Source organism: Gopherus flavomarginatus, chromosome 5 (genome assembly GCF_025201925.1).
Source record: "Gopherus flavomarginatus isolate rGopFla2 chromosome 5, rGopFla2.mat.asm, whole genome shotgun sequence".
Taxonomy (NCBI): domain Eukaryota; kingdom Metazoa; phylum Chordata; order Testudines; family Testudinidae; genus Gopherus; species Gopherus flavomarginatus.
Window position 1 is genome coordinate 39,675,937 of NC_066621.1, and position 21,938 is coordinate 39,697,874.

General features: G+C 44.6%; 1 protein-coding gene and 1 long non-coding RNA gene across 5 annotated transcripts in view; one reads left to right on the plus strand and one right to left on the minus strand.

Annotated features, from left to right (window-relative positions):
• Positions 1-7,891: 7,891 nt before the first annotated feature.
• Positions 7,892-21,938, plus strand: part of LOC127051112 (uncharacterized) — a 49,325-nt gene continuing 35,278 nt past the window's right edge. For 2 of the 3 annotated variants that reach the window (XR_007774390.1, XR_007774388.1), the window contains exon 1: positions 7,892-7,978. This is a non-coding gene — a long non-coding RNA (uncharacterized LOC127051112). The remainder of the gene's footprint in view (positions 7,979-21,938) is intronic. The other variant, XR_007774391.1, reaches the window with a different exon arrangement.
• The window catches only part of LOC127051051 (acyl-CoA (8-3)-desaturase-like), a 34,840-nt gene continuing 23,020 nt past the window's right edge, over positions 10,119-21,938 (minus strand). For both annotated transcript variants that reach the window (XM_050952908.1, XM_050952909.1), the window contains exons 8-12: positions 21,487-21,584; positions 17,689-17,785; positions 16,159-16,238; positions 15,750-15,875; positions 10,119-13,326 (exon numbers count right to left, since the gene is read on the minus strand). In XM_050952908.1, the coding sequence (XP_050808865.1) occupies positions 13,275-13,326; positions 15,750-15,875; positions 16,159-16,238; positions 17,689-17,785; positions 21,487-21,584 (453 nt within the window). In that variant the 3' untranslated portion in view covers positions 10,119-13,274. The remainder of the gene's footprint in view (positions 13,327-15,749; positions 15,876-16,158; positions 16,239-17,688; positions 17,786-21,486; positions 21,585-21,938) is intronic.

Here is a 21,938-nt window from a genome sequence, read left to right on the forward strand (position 1 = left end):
ACCAACTCCGCACGAACTCGGGTGCTGGAGAGGTAAGTGAGGACTTGCTTTATTTACCTAACAATTTGGGGGCTCGTCCGGGATTCCTTCTGGTGCGGTACCTCTGTCCAGTGGTCAGACCACTCATATATGAATTGGCAAGGCGCCACAGGAGATTTCTCCCAGCCAATTCAATATTGAGGGGTCGTGTATTGGACAGCAGGGTAAACGCCAGTTGGAGGGCTCCTGTCAGACACCATGGGTCAAGGGACTAGCGTGCCTCTTGAGAGTCCGTTGGGGATTGTAAATAAGTTATGGAACGAAGGGAAACTCCCAGTACAGACAGGAATGTCTAGGAAGAAGTTGTACACACTATGTGTAAGGAATTGGACTGGGTATACCGCGGTATTGGCCGACCCGGAGATGAGGTGGCCTTCGTATGGCTCTTTCGAACAGGCTGCCTTAAGAGGAGTAAAGAGCCAGATCGAAAAAGACCATCCGGGACAGTTATGTTACTCGTTTTGTTGGGACACAGCAGCAGAGCTGTGGAAATCTTTAAAAATTATGGCAGTCAGGTACTCTCCCGAGAGTGAACCCCCTCCAGGTTATTTCGATGAAGGGTGTAGACCACGGCGTGTTTTGACTCGTCAGCTGGTCCCCTCTGCACCTGCCCCTATTCCTCCGCAGGGGGACTCTCTCCATGTAGCAGAGGGGAATCTGCAGGATCCCAGATTGGAATTTCTGCAGAAGGATGAGGAGGAAATGAAGGGGCAAACCTCGGAAGGAGTAGTTACTAGGCTAATGTCCAAGCAGATACAGCAGGGTGCATGCCCCCCCCCCCGAGGATAGCCCAGAGAATGTCCCCGTCAAATCTCTTGCGAGTAATAAAAGTATAGTTAGAGAGATGCCTTTACAGGTGCACGATCAACCTTATATGGGCAATGATGGACGGTTACAACATGCTAATATTGTGAAATATAAAGGATGGCTAGAATGGAATTTGAAAGAGTGGGGACGGTTGTCAGGGTCTTTTGGGGAAAATCCCCGAAAAATCATAGAACTTCTAGAAAGATTGTTTTTAAGTTATAATCCTACTTATACGGATGTGAATCAGTTGTTAAGTAGAGTTTTGACCGGAAAGGAACGTAGTAGATTGTGGATGGCAAAAAGGACATGGGGAAATAGCAATGCAGTTAATCTTACTTGGATGGATAGGCGGGATCTGGCCGCTGGCTGGAATCCCCTAGACTGGACTCAGCCAAGGCTGACTCAGCTGCGAACAGATCGAGAGCGATTGTTAAAGAGACTCAAGGAAATGGCTCGCCGCTCGCCTAATCAGGCTAAGTTCATGCAGATTCGGCAGGAATCTGATGAGCCGCCCAGAAAGTTCTGGTCGAGGCTATTGGAGGGGGCCCGAATGTTCACTCAGATGGATCCTGAGAGAGAAGCAGACCACCCTACTCTTATTTCGTTTTTTGTGAATCAGTCGGTGCCCCCTGTAAGGGATTACTTCTTAAAGTTTCGCCCTGGTTGGGGAGGTGAGTCAGTCACTTCAGTGTTGGACGTAGCTGATTTTGCCTGGGAGAAAGAAAGGGAAAGTAGTAAAAAGAAAGAAAAAAAGGAAGAATATAAGCTGATGGCTTTAGCTTTTCACGGCGGTGTTCGAGGCAAAGGCCGTGGCCGTGGCAGGGGATTCCAGGGTGCTCGGGGAAGAGGGTCCTGGCAACCCCAGCCATCAGGAAATTGTTTTCAGTGCGGACAGCCCGGTCACTTTAAACGTGAATGCCCCTGGGGACGCCCAGAGGGTCTGGTTGCATCCGCAAATGCTTACACAAGTGAGGAATACACCCCTGCACCACCAGCTCAGCCCATTCCCCAGGCCTGGATCAACTACGGGAAACAGCAGCAGCCGCAGCAAACTCAGCCTCCTCAATGACGGGTACCCCGGGGGCGAAGGCAAACAATGTGATGGTCTTATTTCCTTAATGTCTTTAGCCGGCTCCTTTCTCACTTTCTCCCCTCCCAGCAAAGAGCCTCGTTTAACCCTTTCAGTCCAGGGACTGCCTGTCTCTTTCCTCATTGATACTGGGGCTACTTTCTCTCTTTTAAATCATGCCCCCTCTCCCTGGCTATCCTCTAAGATTAAAACTGCGACTGGGGTGGAGGGCAACCCACAGTCTCTGGGACTCACTTTGCCTTTGAATGTTATTTATGCTGATAAATGTTTTCCTCACCGTTTTCTTTTTTCCCCAGCTTGTCCGATCCCTTTGATGGGCCGGGATTTACTCTGTAAGCTTGAGGCTACTTTAACCTGCACTCCTGAAGGGGTAGGATTATTGATAACAGTGTTAGGAGATTCGGCCCCTACTCAGGGTAATTGGGAAACACCCCCCTCTCTCTCCCCTGACCTCACTGACTTGCCTTCAACCCTCTGGGGAATTTCTGACACTGATGTTGGCCTGCTCCTTTCGGCAGAGCCCGTAAGAATTCAGGTGAAGCCTTCCTTAACCCCCCCGTCAGTCCCTCAATACCCCCTGTCGCTGGAAGCCCGGGAGGGCATCCGCCCCATTATCAAGGGATTCATTGCACAAAAGCTAGTCCGCCCTCAGCGCACTCCCTGTAACATCCCTATACTGCCTGTCAAAAAGCCTCCTAAAAAGGACGGAGACCCTGTTCGTTGGCGCTTTGTACAGGATCTACGAGTTGTTAATCAATATGTGGTCCCTCTTCATGCAGTAGTTCCTGACCCAGCTACTATCATCAGCCAAATCCCCTGGGATGCTAAGTGGTTCACTGTTATTAACTTAAAATCAGCTTTTTTCAGCATTCCTGTGCACCCAGACTCTCAGTATCTCTTTGGTTTCACCTGGGAGGGACAAAGTTATGTCTGGCAACGACTTCCTCAAGGCTACAGAGACAGCCCCACGATTTTCAGCCAGTGCCTCTGCCACGACTTGGAAGGTTTCACCAGTCCGCAGGGATCCACATTGGTCCTATACGTAGATGACATCCTATTAGGTAATCGCGAAAAAGCTGCCCTCCGCATCGATGGTAAGGCACTTTTATTATACCTACACACCAAAGGCCACAAGGTAGATCCTAAAAAGATTCAGTGGGTCTCACAGAAGGTCCGATATCTGGGCTTCCTGTTAACCCCAGAGGGAAGACAGATGGACCCAGCCCGCATAAAGACTATTCAAAACTGCCCTCTACCGAACACCAAGAAACAACTTCGAGGTTTCTTAGGATTAATTGGCTTCTGTCGCCCCTGGTTGCCGTCCTGCGGGGAGTTAAGCAAACCGCTCCACCGACTCACTGCTAACCTTGCTCCTGACCCTTTGCAGTGGTCCCCGGACACTATTCAAGCCTTTCAGTTACTCAAGGACAGTGTGGCCTCCTCCATGTCTCTCCGCCCCCCCAATTACAGCAAACCCTTTCACCTTTTTGTCCACGAGAGGGGCGGAATTGCTAGTGGTGTCCTTACCCAGCTGAGCGGGCCCCACCATTTCCCGCTTGCTTTTTACTCTCAGCAAATCGACCCTGTCGCTCAGGGAACCCCATCCTGCACCCGGACTCTGGCAGCAGCTGCCCTGCTGATCACAAAGGCAAAAAGCCTAACCCTGGGTCATTTTACCACGGTTTGGACCTCTCATGCCTTGTCAGCCCTTCTGCGTAGGGGCACAACCCAAGTCTTTTCGGCCCATCGTCAGCAACAGCTAGAGGCCGAACTCTTAGAAGACACTAACCTAATTTTTGAAAGGTGTGGACCCCTTAATCCAGCTACCTTGCTTCCTGACCTGCCAGTCCTCCAGGATCAGCACGACTGTGTGGAAGTAGTTTACAGCATCTTACAGATAAAAGACAACCTGTTTAACGTGCCACTGGACAATCCCGATTGCATCCTCTTCTCGGACGGAAGCTCCTTCTATGTTGATGGCAAGCGTTTCACAGGTTATGCTGTCACCTCTAAATGGGACATTCAAGAGGCCGCCTCACTGCCAGGCAACTGGGGAGCCCAAGCCGCTGAACTCTATGCCCTGGCCCGAGCTTGCCAGTTGGCCGCTGGTAAGACCGTTACCATTTTTACTGATAGCAAATATGCTTTTGGAGTTGTGCATTGTCATATCCACCTCTGGAAGTTTCGAGGTTTCCAGACAGCTGCCGGTAAACCCATTCAGCACCTCCCCCTCATCCACAAGCTTTTGGACGCCCTCCAAAAACCCTCTGTCCTGGCTGTAGTTCACTGCCGGGCCCATACTAAAGATAGTAGCCCCGTTACCCGTGGGAATGCCCTGGCTGACGCCTCCGCCAAAAAGGCTGCCACCTTACCTTTAGCCATGCCCACCTTGGCTATTGCAGCCTCCTCCTTTACTCCACCGCACCCCGTACCAGTACCCGCTGCTGAACTACAATCGTGGGAGAGCCTCGGGGCCACTCTGGTCAAAGGGACCTGGCTTATGCCAGATGGCCGAGCCTGCCTCCCTCGCTCCACATACCCCGTGGCAGTTCGCTGGCACCATGATAAAGGGGGTCACTACGGCACGCACGCCCTCGTGGACACCATCGCTCGCTTTTGGTATGCTCCAGGCATTCAACCCTATTGCCTATCAATAGTGAAAGCATGCAGCACATGTCAGCGTAATGGACCTGCTCCGCCTCTTAACAAAATTAAGGGTGGAAGACCTCTGCCTGCTGCTCCATTTCAACATCTTCAAATTGACTTTGCAGATATGCCAAAGGCTTTTGGGAAAAAGCACCTCCTTGTTTTGGTTTGCCCTCTGACTTCCTGGGTCGAAGCTTTTCCTACTGCTAATTGTACTGCTGCCACAGTGGCGAAGATTCTCCTTAGAGACATTGTACCCTGTTTTGGCATCCCTCTTGTGCTCGACTCAGATCGCGGACCTCACTTTACTGGTCATGTCCTTGGCCGTTTAGAACAAGGACTGGGCATTTCACACTCCTTTCATACACCCTACCACCCCCAGTCTAGCGGGAAAGTTGAGCGTATGAATAGGGAACTTAAGTTTACATTGGCTAAATACTGTCAGGAAACAGGATTAAAGTGGCCTCAAGTACTTCCTTTGGTCCTGTTTCACCTTCGTACTCGCCCAACCCGCGCATTGGGATTATCCCCCTTTGAACTGCTCTATGGACACCCCCCTTTCAAAGGCGGGGCGCTACCACGTGCTGATGTTTCACTATTGGGAGGGGATCATATGACCGCGTGTCAGTTTCTCTCCCTACAGGCTCGCCTCCGTACCCTTTGGAAAGCCTCGCAGTTTTCCCAGACCGTGCCGCTGGAGGAACAGATCCACCCGTTCCAACCAGGGGACTTCGTCTGGGCCAAAAAGTTCGTTCGTGACGACACCCTCCAGCCAAGGTTTACTGGACCCCACCAGGTTCTTTTGACAACCCAGACTGCAGTGTTCCTGGAAGGACGCAAATCTTGGATCCACCACTCCCACGTCAAGCCAGCCGTAGTGGACCACAGTGACGGACCAGCAGCTCTTGTCACCACTGAGGACACTGCCTTCGACCAGTGGACCAGCTTACCTCTCTCAGACATTAGACTTAAATTGACTCGAAAAAAATGAGAGGACCCTTTATTCTGACAACTGTATGTTTTTTTTTATGCTTTTTTAGTTTATTTTCTGCTTATGAAGATAATGCTTTTATTAGATATTCCCACGAGGTTAAAACTCGTATTTTAGGAAATAGAAGTAATTGCTGGGTATGTACTCAATTTCCAGTAAATGCAGCACAGGGACTCCCCTTCACACCCATTCCCCTAACCACTGCTAATATGACTTGGATGCCACCGACTAGAATAAAAGATCCAGTCCAACCCAATCTTACATGGGACAAAACAGGAGTGCCAATTAACAAATATCTCAGGGTAACCAATCAAACAGGATCACTGTGTTTTGTTAAAGGAAAAGGGTCAACTTTTGTGGAAACAAGTAAATGCAACATATATTTTAATGGCACCGCCTTTAGTAAAAATCTTGGCTTCAAGCCTTGCGCATCCCACTTATCCCATATGTGGATCCCTCACCCCGATCCAACCTTTTCAACTTTTTCATGGAGGGGCAGGTTTTCAGAGTCAGTTTTTAAAAAGCCCTGCTCAGATCTCAAGGGTGTCCAACTAATTGTTAAAGGATACACAATTGCCTTCTACAACTGCTCAAGCAGTACTACACTGCCCTTTGAGAACAACACTACCAAATTGTGCCTCTGCAGTTCACACAACGACCCCTCTGCGTTACCAGGGGAACAGTGGTACAACGGGTGGTGGGTTACCTCCTACTTTGAAAAATGGAATACCCAAAACGCATTATATGGAACATACTGGGTGTGCGGGCCCAAAGCTTATTATTTTCTCTCCCCTGATTGGGCAGGGTCATGTTATTTGGCATGGCTAGCACCGCCTTCTCGCATCTCCCTCACTCCCCCTCATTTTCCCCACGTTCGTAACATCCGTGAAACTGACAGAGATATTAATCTCCGTGATGGTTTGTCCTGGCAGCGGTGGGCTGGTCACACTAGCTTGAAGGGTGCTATCATCCGTCTACAGGGACTATTAGAATCTTTGACCAATGAAACTGCAACCCTATTTGAAAATCAGGCCGGGGAAATGTCCCAGCTGCGCCAGTTAGCTTTGCAAAACAGAATGGCTTTAGACATAATGTTAGCAGCCCAGGGAGGAACTTGCGCCCTCATAAATGAAGAATGCTGTGTTTTTGTAAATGACACCTACTCTGACACTTTTCAACGTACCAAACACCTAAGGGAAATGGCTAAAAACTACTCCTCTGGCCAGCCACCTTATGATTGGTGGGGAGCCTTATGGAATTGGCTGCCCGGATTTGGGTGGGTTAAAAAACTCTTGGTGGGTGTTGTTGGGGCCATAGTAGTCCTTATAATACTGTGTTGCTGTATTCAGTGTGTCCCCTCCCTCATAAACTCATGTAAGTCAGTTTATTCTTTTCCCACTTCAGCTAAAAGCCTTACTCTCTTCGAATTGGCCCAGGCTGAAATTGCCAAGCGGCCCTTAAGATATTGAAATAGGGTGTAGCTTTTTGATTAATAGTTATCCCAAAGCTACAAATGGAGGAATGTTGGGTCTAAACTTTTGGTGAACTTTGGGGAGCCAAAACACACCCAGACTGGCTGTCTCTGCATAATCCTTCCTGAACCCTTTTGAACAAAGCACTGACCTGCAAACTACTCATGACACCCCCTTTTCTCAAATAGCCATTAGCCTTTATCTCTATGCATTTACTCGTTAACTTGCTTTTCCTGTAAAATCTTGATTGATTATGCATGACCATTATCTTTTGTTAATCACTTTGTTTACTTCTGTGTATAAATATTGATGCTCACCCCTAATAAAGGGGCCACACTTAATCTAAAGCTTTTAAAGCTAAGGATAGTGTGAGCCCGTTGATCAACGCATTGGTGTCTGGTCTCTGACAGAATTGTGTGCCCCATACCAATTAATCTAAAGCTTTTAAAGCTAAGGATAGTGTGAGCCCGTTGATCAACGCATTGGTGTCTGGTCTCTGACAGAATTGTGTGCCCCATACCAACTCCGCACGAACTCGGGTGCTGGAGAGGTAAGTGAGGACTTGCTTTATTTACCTAACACACATGTAAAAATGTTAAATAAAGGGCTCTGCCTTTATATACGCTTGTCTTTTAAAGTGTTTATTCCTCTACAAAACTTAATACAACTTTCACTTGTAAGTGTTAAAAAACAGGCAAAGAAGCAGCCTTTTTATCTCTGATCTACTGGTTTACAGAGGCTTTTTTTGCTGACAGCTGCTCTGCTGCAAAAGCCTGCCGTCCTTACTAAAAAATGACCAGTGCTAGCCTAAACCTAGGGAAAAACTTTTATAAACAGGCTTTCTGTGTTTTTAAGCCTGGGTTGTTTCTGCGGACTTGCATGTTATTGAAACACCTATGCCTAAGCGGCTAAACGAAGGTTATGGGTCTTCAGGTAGGCTTGTCTTTTCAACTGTTTGTTCCTTTCTGAGCCTTTCACCTCTTTTTGTTAAAAAGCAGGTAAAGAAGCAATTTTATTCTCTCTGATCCAATAGTTAACAAAATAAGGGGTATATAAACTGTCTGTTACTAAAAATCGGGGGTTTTAAATCTGGGGTGCTTCTGCCTGCTCTTTTACATTTTAATGAAACACTTATGCCAAGGGGGCGAAATAAAAAAAAGTGTCTTCAGGTAGCCTGTTTTTCAAAGGGGTCTTCTTTTCTAATCCACTACCTTCAAAAGGCTGTTTCAAGTGGTTCACACTAAAAACCTGCAAGGTGGGGGAGGAGACAGACTTTTTCTTAGTAAGGGTTTTGTGGGTTTAGGTCTGGGATGCTTCTGCATGCTCTTTTTTTAATTGAAACACCCCTACAAATAAAGAAATGTGTCTTCAGGTAGGTTTGTTATTTCATGTGTTTATTTAATACGTTAAAAAGAGCGGGGTTTAGGCATTACTTCAAAAAACACGTTTTAAAATGGTTTATAGTATGTGTTGTTCAGCTTTTGTTACAGGGTCCTGGTTATTTAGATAAGAGCAGGGCAGGGCTTTGCTGCAGCTTCACAGTTTTAACTAAAAAATAAGCAGTGCTAGTCTAAAACCTAGGGGGAAAAGCTTTTTTTTGTCACTATACATTACTTTTATAACCCTAAACTGTTTGTGCATGCTCCTTTTTTTATTAAAACACCTATACCAAAGGACTGTGTCTTCACTGCTCTTTTTTTATTACAACACATACAAAAGGGATATGTTTTAGGTTTGTCTTTTCGAGTCATTATCCCTTTGCAAAACGTAATGTAACTTTAACTTGTGTTTGTTAAAAAAGTTTGGGTCAGAAGCATCCTTCTCTGTGATCCACTGACTCACAGACGCTGTTTTTGCTGACAGCTGCTTTGCTGCAGCTTCACATTGTTTTTACTAAAAAATGACTAATGCTAGCCTAAAACCTAGGGGAAAACTTTCATAAACAGGCTTTCTGTGTTTTTAAGCCTGGGTTGTTTCTGCGAACTTACATGTTATTAAAACACCTATGCCTAAGGGGCTAAATGAAGGTTATGGGTCTTCAGGTAGGCTTGTCTTTTCAAGTGTTTTATTCCTTTACAAGCTTTTCTCCTCTATTTGTTAAAAAGCGGGGAAAGAAACAAACTTCTTCTCTCTGATCCACTGGTTTACAAAATAAGAGGACTATAAACCGTCTATTACTAAAAACCTGGGATTTTAAGCCTAGGATGCTCTACCTGCTCTTTTTTTATTACAACACATACAAAAGGGATGTGTTTTAGGTTTGTCTTTGTAAGTCATTATCCCTTTGCAAAACGTAATGTAACTTTAACTTGTGTTTGTTAAAAAGTTTGGGTCAGAAGCAGCCTTCTTATCTCTGATCCACTAACTCACAGAGGCTGCTTTGCTAATAAGCGCTTTGCTTCTTTGTCTTTCTAATCCACTGGTTTACAAAATAAGGGGTTTATAAACGTTCTGTTACTAAAAACCTGGGGTGCTTCTGCCGGCTACATGGCGGAAAAATGCTGGGGAGTCTGTTTCTTTAGATAAGAATAAAACAGTTAAAAGGAAGTGGGGAGAGAGAAAAGAGGAAAGGGGGTGGGGGGAAGAAGGGGGTTGGCTCTTGTTTAAAGTCTTGGGACTCTAGGATTGGTTCAGGAAAATGAATTCTATGACGCTATTGTAAAACCACCTCTGATTGAGCTGATCCAAAGGCGGTGATAACAAGTCTGAGAGGGTCTGAACCTGAAAAGTTGCCTCATTCTACAGAAAGACTGCAAAGGTAAAAATTTTCTCTCTCTCAGGGCTGGTCCACACTATGGGGGGGAAATCGATCTTAGATACACAACTTCAGCTATGTGAATAACATAGCTGAAGTCGAATATCTAAAATCGAATTACTCACCCGTCCACACCGCGTGGGATCGATGTTCACGGTTCTCCCTGTCGATTCTGGAACTCCGTTGGGGTTGATGGAGTTCTGGAATCGATATAAGCGCGCTCGGGGATCGATATATCGCGTCTAGATTAGACGCGATATATCTATCCCCGAGCAATCGATTTTAACCTGCCGATACGGCGGGTAGTCTGGACGTGGCCTCATTCTCTCTCTCTCCCTCTCCCTTTGACTCAACCATGTACTGTCTATCTTTGCCCTTTGCAAAAGAGGCTCTCTTTTCCCTTTTTCTTGTCTTGTTCTTTTTTTTAACCTACCCTGATTCTAAATGCTTTTCTATTCACCTTTTTACCCTGTGCTTACTAAACAGGCTCTGCCTGCTTCTCTCTGTCTCATTTTGATTCCACCATGTGCTCTCTATCTTTGCTCTTTTTTCTTGTCCTGTTCTTTCTTTTATCAGAGTGGTAGCCGTGTTAGTCTGGATCTGTAAAAGCAGCAAAGAGTCCTGTGGCACCTTATAGACTAAGGTGCCATCTTATGCTCCAAAACGTCTGTTAGTCTATAAGGTGCCACAGGACTCTTTGCTGTTCTTTCTTTTAATCTCTCTTTTTTTCTTAATCTACACTGGTATTGAATAGTTTCAGTGCTTTTTTATTCACTTTTTTACCATGTGCTTACCAAACAGGCTCTGCCTTAGTAAATTCTCTTTTTAAACCTAGTTTTTAATCATTTTAAATGCTTTTTTTTCTTAGTACCCCTTTATAGTTTTTGGCCATGTGCTTACTAAACAGGTTTTACTTTAGTAAATTCCCCTTTTAAACCTAGTTTTTAATGTTTTTAATGCTTTTTTTTAACCTATATTGGTATTCAATAGTTTAAATGCCTTTTTATTCACCTTTTTTACCCTGGGCCTCCCAAACAGGTTTTGCCTTTCCCTTTTTCAACCTAGTTTTCAATGTTATTTCACTTTTTTCTTAAACTAGCCCTTCAAAAACAAATATTTCCTTTTTTTTTAAGTTCTATCCTTCTATTCTTTCATAATCAGCCTCTTTTCTTCAATAACTTACCTTCTTCTTTCAAATTTCCTTTTTTTCCTCTAAACCTTACTCAAACTTTCTTTTTTCCTCTTAACACTCTCTCACGCTCTCTTTTTTCAACCTTTTTCTCTCCATGTACCCAAGCACAAACATACACAATACTTCCCCTAGTCAAACACATACACACACACATTTTTTCAAAATGGCCATCGGCGCCACACTTTGGGGCCAACGTCATTTTCTCTCTCTCTCTCTCTCTTTTTGATTCCACCATGTGCTGTCTATCTTTGCCCTTTGCAAAGGGGGCTCTTTTTTTTTTAATCTACACTGGTATTGAATAGTTTCAATGCTTTTTTATTCACTTTTTTACCCTGTGCTTACCAAACAGGCTCTGCCATAGTAAATTCCTTTTTTTAACCTAGTTTTTAATGTTTTTAAAGGCTTTTTTCTTAACCTACATTGGTATTGAATAGTTTCAATGCTTTTTTATCCTGTGCTTACCAAACAGGTTTTGCCTTAGTAAATTCCCTTTATAAACCTAGTTTTCAATATTATTTAACTTTTTTCTTAACCCACCCTGATATTTAATGCACTTTTTACATTTATCTCAACATTTTCTATTCTTTACCATCATCTCTCCTTACTCAAACTCACTAAAAATCTCTCTTCTTTCAAACTAACTAACCCTTTAAAAACAAAAATCTTTCTATTCTTTCATAATCAGCCTCTCTTCTTCAATAACTTACCTCTCTTCTTTCAAATTTCCTTTTATTCCTCTAAACCTTACTCAAACTCTCTTTTTTCCTCTTTACACTCTCTCACACTCTTTTTTCAACCTTTTTCTCTCCATGTACACAAGCACAAACATACACAACACTTCCCCTACTCAAACACATACACACATACTTTTTCAAAATGGCTGACGGCGCCACACTTTCGCGCCAATGGAAACGGGGGGTGGGAAGATGGGACATAAGCCCTAAAAGGGGTGTGGAAACCTGTCAAAATGTGTATGGTGATGAATACTATTGAGTCTATTACTACTTCTGAGTGACAGTAGTGAGACCATTGCCTAGCTGTAGGGATGACCCAGTGCACACATGGGCCCCAGTTATAAGCTGCTTCCATAGTGACTGATTTCTGCTGGTGACTGATCTGCTCTGAACAATGGCACATTTATGTGAACAAGCTGCCATCTGGCCAGGTACTACAGAGCTTCAGCAGCTATGGAAGAACCAGCAGGTGTAGGATGGCATTTCCCAGTAACCTGCACAACTGGACTTTCACCAACTTAGATATCGATGCCAGGAAAATAATAAAGGTCTGAAGGACACTTTCTAGTAGGTCATATACAGCAGTAAATCTAGGAGTGGGCAGAAGATGCGTCCATTCTACAAGATGGAACTTGGTAATGAAAATCTTCCCCACATAGGATTCTACTGCTGTGAGAGCAAAACTCTTTCCTCCTCCAATCCCTTTAGGTAGCAATGAGCTGTCTGGAAGACTGTTCAAAGTTACCCATACTGCTCTGTGTCTTGAGCAGCACTGGGTACTCTAGGACATATATACTCAGAAGGCATTGCTGCGGACTCAGTTGAGCAAAGCGATAGTGTTAAGTCAGGGTAAAACACAAGCTCACTGAAAACGGGCACTAGTGTAAAGTGTGGGTGTGCTGAATCATGTCAATTACAGTCGATGCAACTCCTTTGGCAGGATGGAGCTGAACGAGGTCCCACACAGACAGAGTGAAAATGTTTATCTAGATTTATTCATCATGTTTACAAGCAGGAAGACCCATACTTTACCCAAAAGAGATTACAATCTAAAATAGAAAAGAGCACAGACAGAATTAGGACAATATTTCAAGGCAGTGATAGTGAGGATAAAATAAAACAGAGTGGCTGCTGTTCCCACTCCTAAAGCCCCTTTTCTTTCGGGGGGCCTGAACCCCACATCCTTGTTGCAAAGACTTACTGTCTTTATTTTAATGCATTACTTATATTAGAGTGGTGCTAGGAGACCTAGTCATGGCCCAGGACTCCATTGTGCTAGGTGCTGTACAAACACAGAACAGGATGACCATCCCCATTTCGGAGCCCCAGAGAGAAGCAAAGGGTAAAGCATGTGAAGGAAAATCAATGGGTTTTTAAAAAATAAACTTCATTCCAGGAATCAAACTTTTCCAGCAATCGTCATCTCCTGCTAGCCAGGCTTTCTCATTTCCCCAAATCTGCTAGCCTTCAGGGGCTTCATAATTTTTGTTTGTTTGTTGGTTTTGTGGCAGTTTCTGTAATTGGAATGTCACAAGGTGCTGCTGCTGCTTATTTATGCAGATAGGCATCAAGCCAGAGCTCTCCAGAATCCTTCAGAGAGCTGCAGAAGAGAGAGGGGAACCCATTAATCATAATAATGGTTGTGCTACATCAGCCTACTAGCTGGACCACTGCTCTCTCTTAATTGAGCAGTTCCGAACTTTTGAGTACTTGACTTTGCCACCTTAACACTCTTTTAACATGGCATTTTTAAATACAATTTGATATATTTTTGCATATCCCCTCTTATCTGTCTCCTGTTCTTTTAATCTTTCTTCACATGGAAGTTTTTCCATGCCTTTAAACTCATGTCTCTGAACCAAATTTACTTCTGTTATATGCTTTTTGAGATGGGGTTACCAGCTGTGAGTACAACGCTCGAGGTGAGAGCTTCCCATTAATTTAAACAGTGGCATAATAATTTCAGCATTCTCTATCCCATTCCTTGTGGATCTTAACATTTGTGTACTTTTTTTGTCTGCTGCTTCACACTGAGCAGAATTTTCCATTGAGTTATCCACGATACCTGAGTCTCTCTTGAATTGTTGGAAGTTAATTTAGAAACCAACAAAGGTGTATGAATATTTCAAGTCATTCTTGTTACTGGGCATTATCTTGCAATTGTCAACAATAAGTTTCATCTGCAATTGTGTTATCTAGTCACCAATATTTGTTAGGTTCCAAAGTCTTCCCTGGTCTTGGCTGAATTAAATACATTTGTCATCTGTAAACTATACCACCTCTCTGCTCACCCTCTTTGACAGATCTTTAATAAAAATATATTAAACAAGGTGCTAATACCAATGGCTCTTGTGATAACCCACACCTATCCTCTTTGTCCATGATAAAAAAGGACCGTTTTCCCACCTCTTTATTTTCTGGCTCGTAGCTAGTTTCTGATTTGTGAGAGTACTTTGCTTCTTATCCTAAAAAACTGAAGTGCGGTGTCTCTTCAGAAAAGGTATAACAGGTAAAGATTGGAGCAGTTTTCCTTATGCTGTCCCTTCCCGTATACCTGCTTCCTTATCTAGAGGATCTCTCTAGGGGTCTGTCATAAACGGATAGTTAAGAGTTAATAGAACAGAAGTACTTCATGTCTCTTTTGCCTGTAAAGGGTTAACAAGATCAGTGAGCCTGGCTGTCACCTGACCAGAGGACCAATCGGGGGACAGGATACTTTCAAATCTTGAGGGAGGGAAGTTTTTGTGTGTGCTGTTAGTGTTTGGTTGTTGTTCTCTCTGGGTTCTGAGAGTGACCAGACGTGCAATCAGGTTTCTCTCCAATCTCCCTAATACAGGTTCTTATAGATTCAAAATAGTAAGTACTAGGTGATAAAGCGAGTTAGGCTTATGTTTGTTTTCTTTATTTGCAAATGTGTATTTGGCTAGGAGGAGTTCAGATGTGTATTTGGCTGGAAGGAGTTCAAATTTGTATTTTGCTGAAAGGATTTTAATTTGTACTTGTATACTTAGGCTGAGAGGGTATTCCCAGTGTCTATAGCTGAAAGACCCTGTACCTATTCCATTTTAAATTTACAAAGATAATTTTTACTGTTTTTTCTTTCTTTAATTAAAAGCTTTTCTTGTTTAAGAACCTGATTGTTTTTTTATTCTGGGGAGACCCCAGGGGACTGGGTCTGGATCCACCAGGGAATTGGTGGGGAGAAAGGAGGGAAGGGGGAGAGAAAGGTTAATTTTCTCTCTGTGTTAGGATTGCTTTCTCTCTCAGGGAGAGTCTGGGAGGGGGAGAGAGAAGGAAGGGGGAAGGTGGATTTTCCTCTCTGTTTTAAGATTCAAGGAGTTTGAATCACAGTGATCTTCCAGGGTAACCTAGGGAGGGGAAGCCTGGGAGAGGCAACAGTGAGGGAAAGGGTTTACTTTCCTTGTGTTAAGATCCAGAGGGACTGGGTCTTGGGGGTCCCCGGGCAAGGTTTTGGGGGGACCAGAGTGTACCAGGCACTGGAATTCCTGGTTGGTGGCAGCGCTACAGGTTCTAAGCTGGTAATTGAGCTTAGAGGAATTCATGCTGGTACCCCATCTTTGGACGCTAAGGTTCAGAGTGGGGAATTATACCGTGATAGGGCCAAAGGGCAATTCTTTCGACAGTCCATTCCATCCTATGAATCTCTGCTGACATTATCAACAAGAGGGCAAAACAGGACCAGTTGTTAGGGTAAGTTTTGTGATGCAGACACCTGTCCAGTAAGAACTAAAATTAGAATCCTACCAACAACTCTCATCCAGACTGTCAGCTGATAACTAGTCATTACCAATGACTTGGTTCTTAGAAACCAGCAGTTAGATTTTACGTAGTGATTGAGAGGTGAAAGGCTCCCTGTGATACTTCCAGGGCCCTGACCCATCCAATTCTGTCATATCTATCACATCTCCTCACTATTTCATACTGTGCACCTCTCCTCCCATTTGCTATGCTGTGGACGCCACTCATCTGCCAATGCACTGAATTTTCCAGATTAGTACTTACTGCACAATATCTGCAAAGGCAGTGAGGAGTGGCTTGCACTGGTACTCAATGCTGTGCTTGGCACACAGGGACTTCACCAAGGGGGCCACCTTCCAGCAATTGTATCGAGGCATTGTGGGGAAAAGGCTGTGAAAAGAGAATGAGAAGTTTAAATAGGATTCACACCCTTTCCCAGTGCCCCAGATGGATCTCTTCCCTCTCCAGGAACCTAAACTGGTCATTTCTCCCCTATAGGGTTTTTGTTCCTTCTCCAAGGTCCCACAGAAACAGGTGCCCCACAGAAACACCATCTTTCTTCAGAAGTCCAAGTCAACTGATTTCCCCAGAAGGATCCTACTATCTCTCCCACTGGGAAACACTCACTGATTCCCCATAAGGTTCCTGCCCCTGGGTGGGGGCCCAGACTCACTGATGCTCAATTTGGAAGTTCTGATGCCCAGTGAACCAATCATTGAACAAGGACTGATCCACATTGCATGTTGCCTGGAGCTGGAGGAGGAAGAGAGAATAGTGAGTGCGGTCTCATTTCTCATCTCTCTGGATGGCTGGAGAGAGGGTGCAAACTCTTCCCTCCACTTTTCTCTAACATGAGCAGAACCAGCTGGGAATGGAGACCAAAATCTTTCATTAGCAAGACAACAAGATTGGGTCAGAGTGAGAATAGCATGCTGGGATATGGATGGTTATTGCCTTGTCCAGCTCCTGTCTCAGATGCGAACTAGTGCTGGGTGCTGTGAAAGTAGAATGAATTATATTGTAAAAATAAGAATGGATTAAAGAAATACTGTATGTACCTTTAAGTAGAAATCAGAAATGTTAAAATACAGGTGTCAGGAAAAGACACATTAAGGCATAAACAATGAGCCCACTTAAGCTAATGGTGAAACATTAACCAGAGATTGGTTCAAGTTAGTAAGGAAATTAACTATGTATGTCTAGCCTCAGGTAAACTTGTCAATTCTGCTTCCTTTGTTATCTTGTTAAGTTCGCACCCTTTTATCTGTATAAATAAGATAGTTTGTGTCTTGCATGGTGCTCACATTAGCTGAGTGTTATTAGCAGAGCGTTGTGCTAATAAAACAGAGTGGTCTGACAAATTGTGAGTCCTGAGTCTGACTTTGACAGTGTTCACTATGAGGACTAGCATAGCTCTGTTCCCCTCTTCCCCAATGGGTCCATGTGCCAGGAGAAGGAGAGAGATTATAAGAGTTTCCTGAATAGAGGAAGTTCCACATCGATGCCCCAACCTTCTTTCAGCCAGTTTCTCATCTTTACATCCAGCATCCTGCAGTCTCCATGTTCTATTCGAAAAGGGAATTGGTCTGTTATGAAAGTGTAAAGCTTGAGTTTTCATAGGTCTGTTTTCTGTGTAATTTGTTTGCTTTTCCTTACTATTTCATTTTTGAGTCTGTGATTTTTTTCCCCTATTAAATAAATGTTTTCTTTGTTACCCGAAGCAGATCTCAAGTGAGGAAACTGAGTGGGAGCTGTTTTTATACCTTCAGGAGTGAGAAATGAGAAGGGAAAAGTCTGTGTGTCTGGTAGTTAAGAACTCAGGGTGGGGTTTGGGGAAACTTGGGACCAGAAGGGCTTTTGGGGTCACCTGCAAGGATTAATGAGGCTGCTGGAAGCCAGGGTGAGACCTTTATGCTTGTGGGCTGGCCACTGGTGCAAGGGCTCTGAGGCATAGCTGCTTAGTATTAAAGCATCCAAAGGTACAAGGTGGATGGTGAGAGAAGCCCTTACTGGGCTGGGTGATGACCAAAAGTCACATCCCCCTCCTTTATTTCCAAGACATCATATATCCCTCCCTGCTGCAGCCATGAGTTTCTTCCTGCCCCCAATCCCAAGGCATCCCAAATTCTCCCTGTGCATTTGTCCCCCTAGCCTGGAATTCACATCCACAGAGGCACAGATTGTGAGAGGGGAAGGATCGTACCTGGGTAGAGAACCAGTCCAGCTTCTTATCATAATCAATGTTCATTGGGATGTGGCTCATGAAAAACAGCAAGATAAACCAGAAACTCTCCAGGACCCTGTGCAGACAAACAAACACAAGGCAGTCACTGATCCTGTGCCTGCACAAGCCACTAAAACATTCATATTCTCTCTCACACACACACCACCACTACAACTGGCATGTAATAATCCCATGTACCCATGCCAGCAACTATTGAGTAAAATGTCTGCCTAAACTGTCAGGCTCCAGCAGGGGTGCCATTTTCCAGGGGGCTCTAGACATCCTGCAAGTTTCAAACCTGAGGTCTGCTCACAGAGCACACTCTAGCTCCAGAAGGGGTTGTTAACTGCAACACAGCTTGAGGTGTGGAACGTGATGAGTTCTGTGCTGCTCTCAGCTTCAGTGCTGCTCTTCTTTCTTCCTTGTGTCAGGATCCTGAACTCGAACATCTCCTGGTCACTGCATCCCAGGTTCCCATCCACTTTTGCTTCCCCTACTAATTCTTCCAATGAGAACCAGGGCCTGTGTCATAACTTTCCTACTCAGATCTGAACCTTAGAGTTCAGAACATGAGAAGCTAGCATGAAACCTCCAAACTTAATTAGCAGCTTGGCTCTGATATCGCTGCCACCAGCCAGAAAATTCCAGTGTCTGGCTCACTCTGGTCTCCCCAAAACCTTCCCTGGGGGACCCCAAGACTCAGATGCCCTGAGTCTCACCACAAAGGGAAATAACCCACTTCCCTTCCCCCTCTTTACCTCCTCCCAGATTTCCCCACCCTGGGTACTCTAGGATATTCCCTGTTTCAAGTCCTTGAAACACAAGTACCGAGAGATCAAATCTCTCCCTCCCCTCACCCAGAGAGCATGCAAAGTCAGGCTTAGTAAATCTAACACAAAGAGATTTTCCCCCTCCTTAACCAATGAAAAAAAACCTCAAACAGGTCTTAAAAAGAAAGAAAAAGACTTAAAAATGGTCTCTGTATCAAGGTGACAATATACAGGGTCAATTGCTTAAAAGAAAAAAATGAATAAACAGCCTTATCCAAAAAGAATACAATTTAACACATTCCAGCAACTACCCACATGTAAATACAAAAAAACAATATAAACCTATTGTCTTATTATCCTTGTACTTACAACCTGGAAACAGAAGATTAGAAAGCCTAGAGATAGAGAGATCACTCTCAGAGCTGAGAGGGTCACCGAACCGAGACAAAGAACACCCACCCAACAACTTCCCTCCCTTGACATTTGAAAAATCTTGTTTTCTGATTGGTCCTCTGGTCAGGTGTTTGGTTCCCTTTGTTAACCCTTTACAGGTAAAAGAACATTAACCCTTAGCTGTTTATGACAGCCTGTGATCCAGTAACTTCTGTTTGTTGCTGGAAAAAAAATCCTTGTCCATCTCATTCCTCTGGTCTGGCAGTCTATAGCAGATTCCCACCACAACATCACCCTTGTTGCTCACACTTCTAAACTTAATCCAGAGACTCTCAGGTTTTTCTGCAGTTTCATACTGAAGCTCTGAGCACTCACACTGTCCTTTTACATACAATGCAACTCCCCCACCTTTTCTGCACAGCCTGTCCTTCCTGAACAATTTATATCCATCCATGACAGTACTCAGTCTGGAGTACTTGTGGATAGTTCTCTGAAAACATCTGCTCAATGTGCAGTGACAATCAAAAAAGTTAACAGAATATTGGAAATCATTAGGAAAGAGATAGATAATAAGACATAAAATATCATATTGTCTCTATATAAATTCACAGTGTGTCCACATCTTGAGTACAGCATGAAGATTTAGTCACCCCATCTCAAAAAAGATATATTGGATTTGGAAAAGGTACAGAGAAGGGCAACAGAAATGATTAGTGGTATGGAACACCTTCCGTATGAAGAGAGAATAAGAAGACTGGGACTTTTCAGCTTGGAAAAGAGATGACTAAGGGACGAGATGATAGAAGTCCAGTCGTGAATGGTTTGGAAAAGTTGAATGACCATTCTAATGTTCATATATAGAGCCCAGATTTAGCAACCCACTCCCTGTAACCCAGTAGACCCTACTCCCCTCTCAGAGCTGAGCAGAACCCAGAAGTCATGACAGGGTCTCTTTCTCTGCAGAATTAGTAACAAAGTAAGAATATATATTAAAATTTTAAACCTAACTAGTGTCCTATAAGTGATTTGCCACAAGATATCAGAGCATGTTAGTATTAGAGCTGAGTGGGTGTAATATTTATTTATTTTTCTTTCTTTTATATAGGAATTAGATACAGGGCTCCTGTCATCTAATTGCTAAGTTATCTGCCAAAAAACTAGAGTTTTCAAGTGCCTAAGTAGCTTTTTCAATCACAGTTAAAATTGTCCCTCATACCAAAATCTGAAATAGCGCCCCTGGACTCCAGCGAAACATTTGCGTACTCCAGCCACCCAAAGGTCAGTAAAAGGGACAGCACAAAAGGAAACCATGTATTTTTTGGGTCAGGGCCAGAAGTGCTGAGTCCATGGGTGCTCTGGGGCTGGAACACCTATGCGACAAAATAGTGGGTGCTCAGCACCCACTGGTGGACCTGCTGGTCAGCTCCTCCCTCTCCCCCCAGCGCCTTCCTCCCGCTGCAATCAGCTGTTCAGGTGCTGCGAGGGAGGGGGCAGAGTAAGGGTGTGGGTGTGCTTGGGGGAGAGAGAATTACAAGGTGGGTAGAGGCATAGTGGGGGTGGAGCAGGGGCAGGAAGGGGCCTTATGGGAAGGGGTGCAGTGGGAGTGGGCCCTGGGGCATAATAATAGGAGATATACCAATCTCCCAGAACTGGAAGGGATCTTGAAAGGTCATCAAGTCCAGCCCCCTGCCTTCACTAGCAGGACCAAGTACTGATTTTTGCCCCAGATCCCTAAGTAGCCTGCTCAAGGATTGAACACACAACCCTGGATTTAGTAGGCCAATGTGCAAACCACTGAGCTATCCCCGGGAAATGACAAAGTTGGTGCCTGTGTGTACAAACACACAAAATTATGAAAACACTGCCTTGAAGAGTTTACAAGCTAATTTAGGACAAGCAGGGAGAATGAGTGCAGGAGACACAGGATAGGCATGTGCCTGATTTGCACATTGAAGGTTATTTGCATGAGACACATTTTGCCCTGCTGGCCCCTGGCTTGCTCTTGTGAGCTGGTGATTTACCACAGGCATCCAAACAGCTGTGGGCCTTGTGAAGAAGCTTAAAGCCAAGCTATTTTTGCCATGAACTGAGCATATTTTATCAACAAAACATCTCTATCCTTTCTCTGAGTGTTTCTTGCTGCCCTGGTCACAGCAACTGCCAGTGGGTGAGCGCAGACTTCCTCTTCAGTGCTGCCATTGTGCTCCTGTGCAGTTCCCTGTCATCATGCCGGGTCAACATAACCTCACTTGGCGTCACACCACAGTCCCCTACTTGGCAGATCTGCTACTCATAAATTTGCTTGAAAGCATTTGTTACAGTGATTGCAACTTCCATGCTGTCTCCCAGCACAGCAATCAGAGGGCAGGGCATTCCTTGAAGGATGCGGTCTCTAATTCCAGTCTCCCAGACAACAGAGTGTTTGATCTTGTGTTAGAGAGAGATGACTAGGTACAGAAAAAAAGAAGCAATTGGGGAAAATGAGATGCTGGGGGGCTAGATGTAGTGAAGGGCCAAAGAGACAGAAGGGAGAGGAAAGTACCGAAAGGGACAGACAGAGCCAGGTCGAGAAGAAGGCACAGCCAAAGGGAGCTGAGGGATCAGTGAACGATACCTGAGCAGCAGATAGAACCCCAGGAGACTCTTCACCCCCAGTAAGGGCTCATAAGTGAGAAAGAATCGGATGTAGAAGCTCACCATCCAGGCCAGGTCCTGTCAGAGAGGAGAGGAGATGAAGAAGAATAACAAATCATGCCCCTCCTCTGTCCCCACATGGGTTCTAGAAACTGCTGGATTCTGATCTTTTTCTTCTCCCCTGGTGACAGGGTATGACCAGTGGGTACCCACCCACAGCACACCTGAAGAGTGTATTGTTTAGGGTTGAGAAACACTGGACTGCAGCTTTGCAGCCCTCAACAGTGTCCTGCAGCAGCAGGCACTCTGCTTCGATCCTCCCTGTGCATTGTAATGCAAATCCACTATATAGCTGTTTAATTTATTAACATTTGTTCCTATCACCATGATCAAGGAGCACAATGGAAAAACTAAAAGAGAACAAACTGTTCC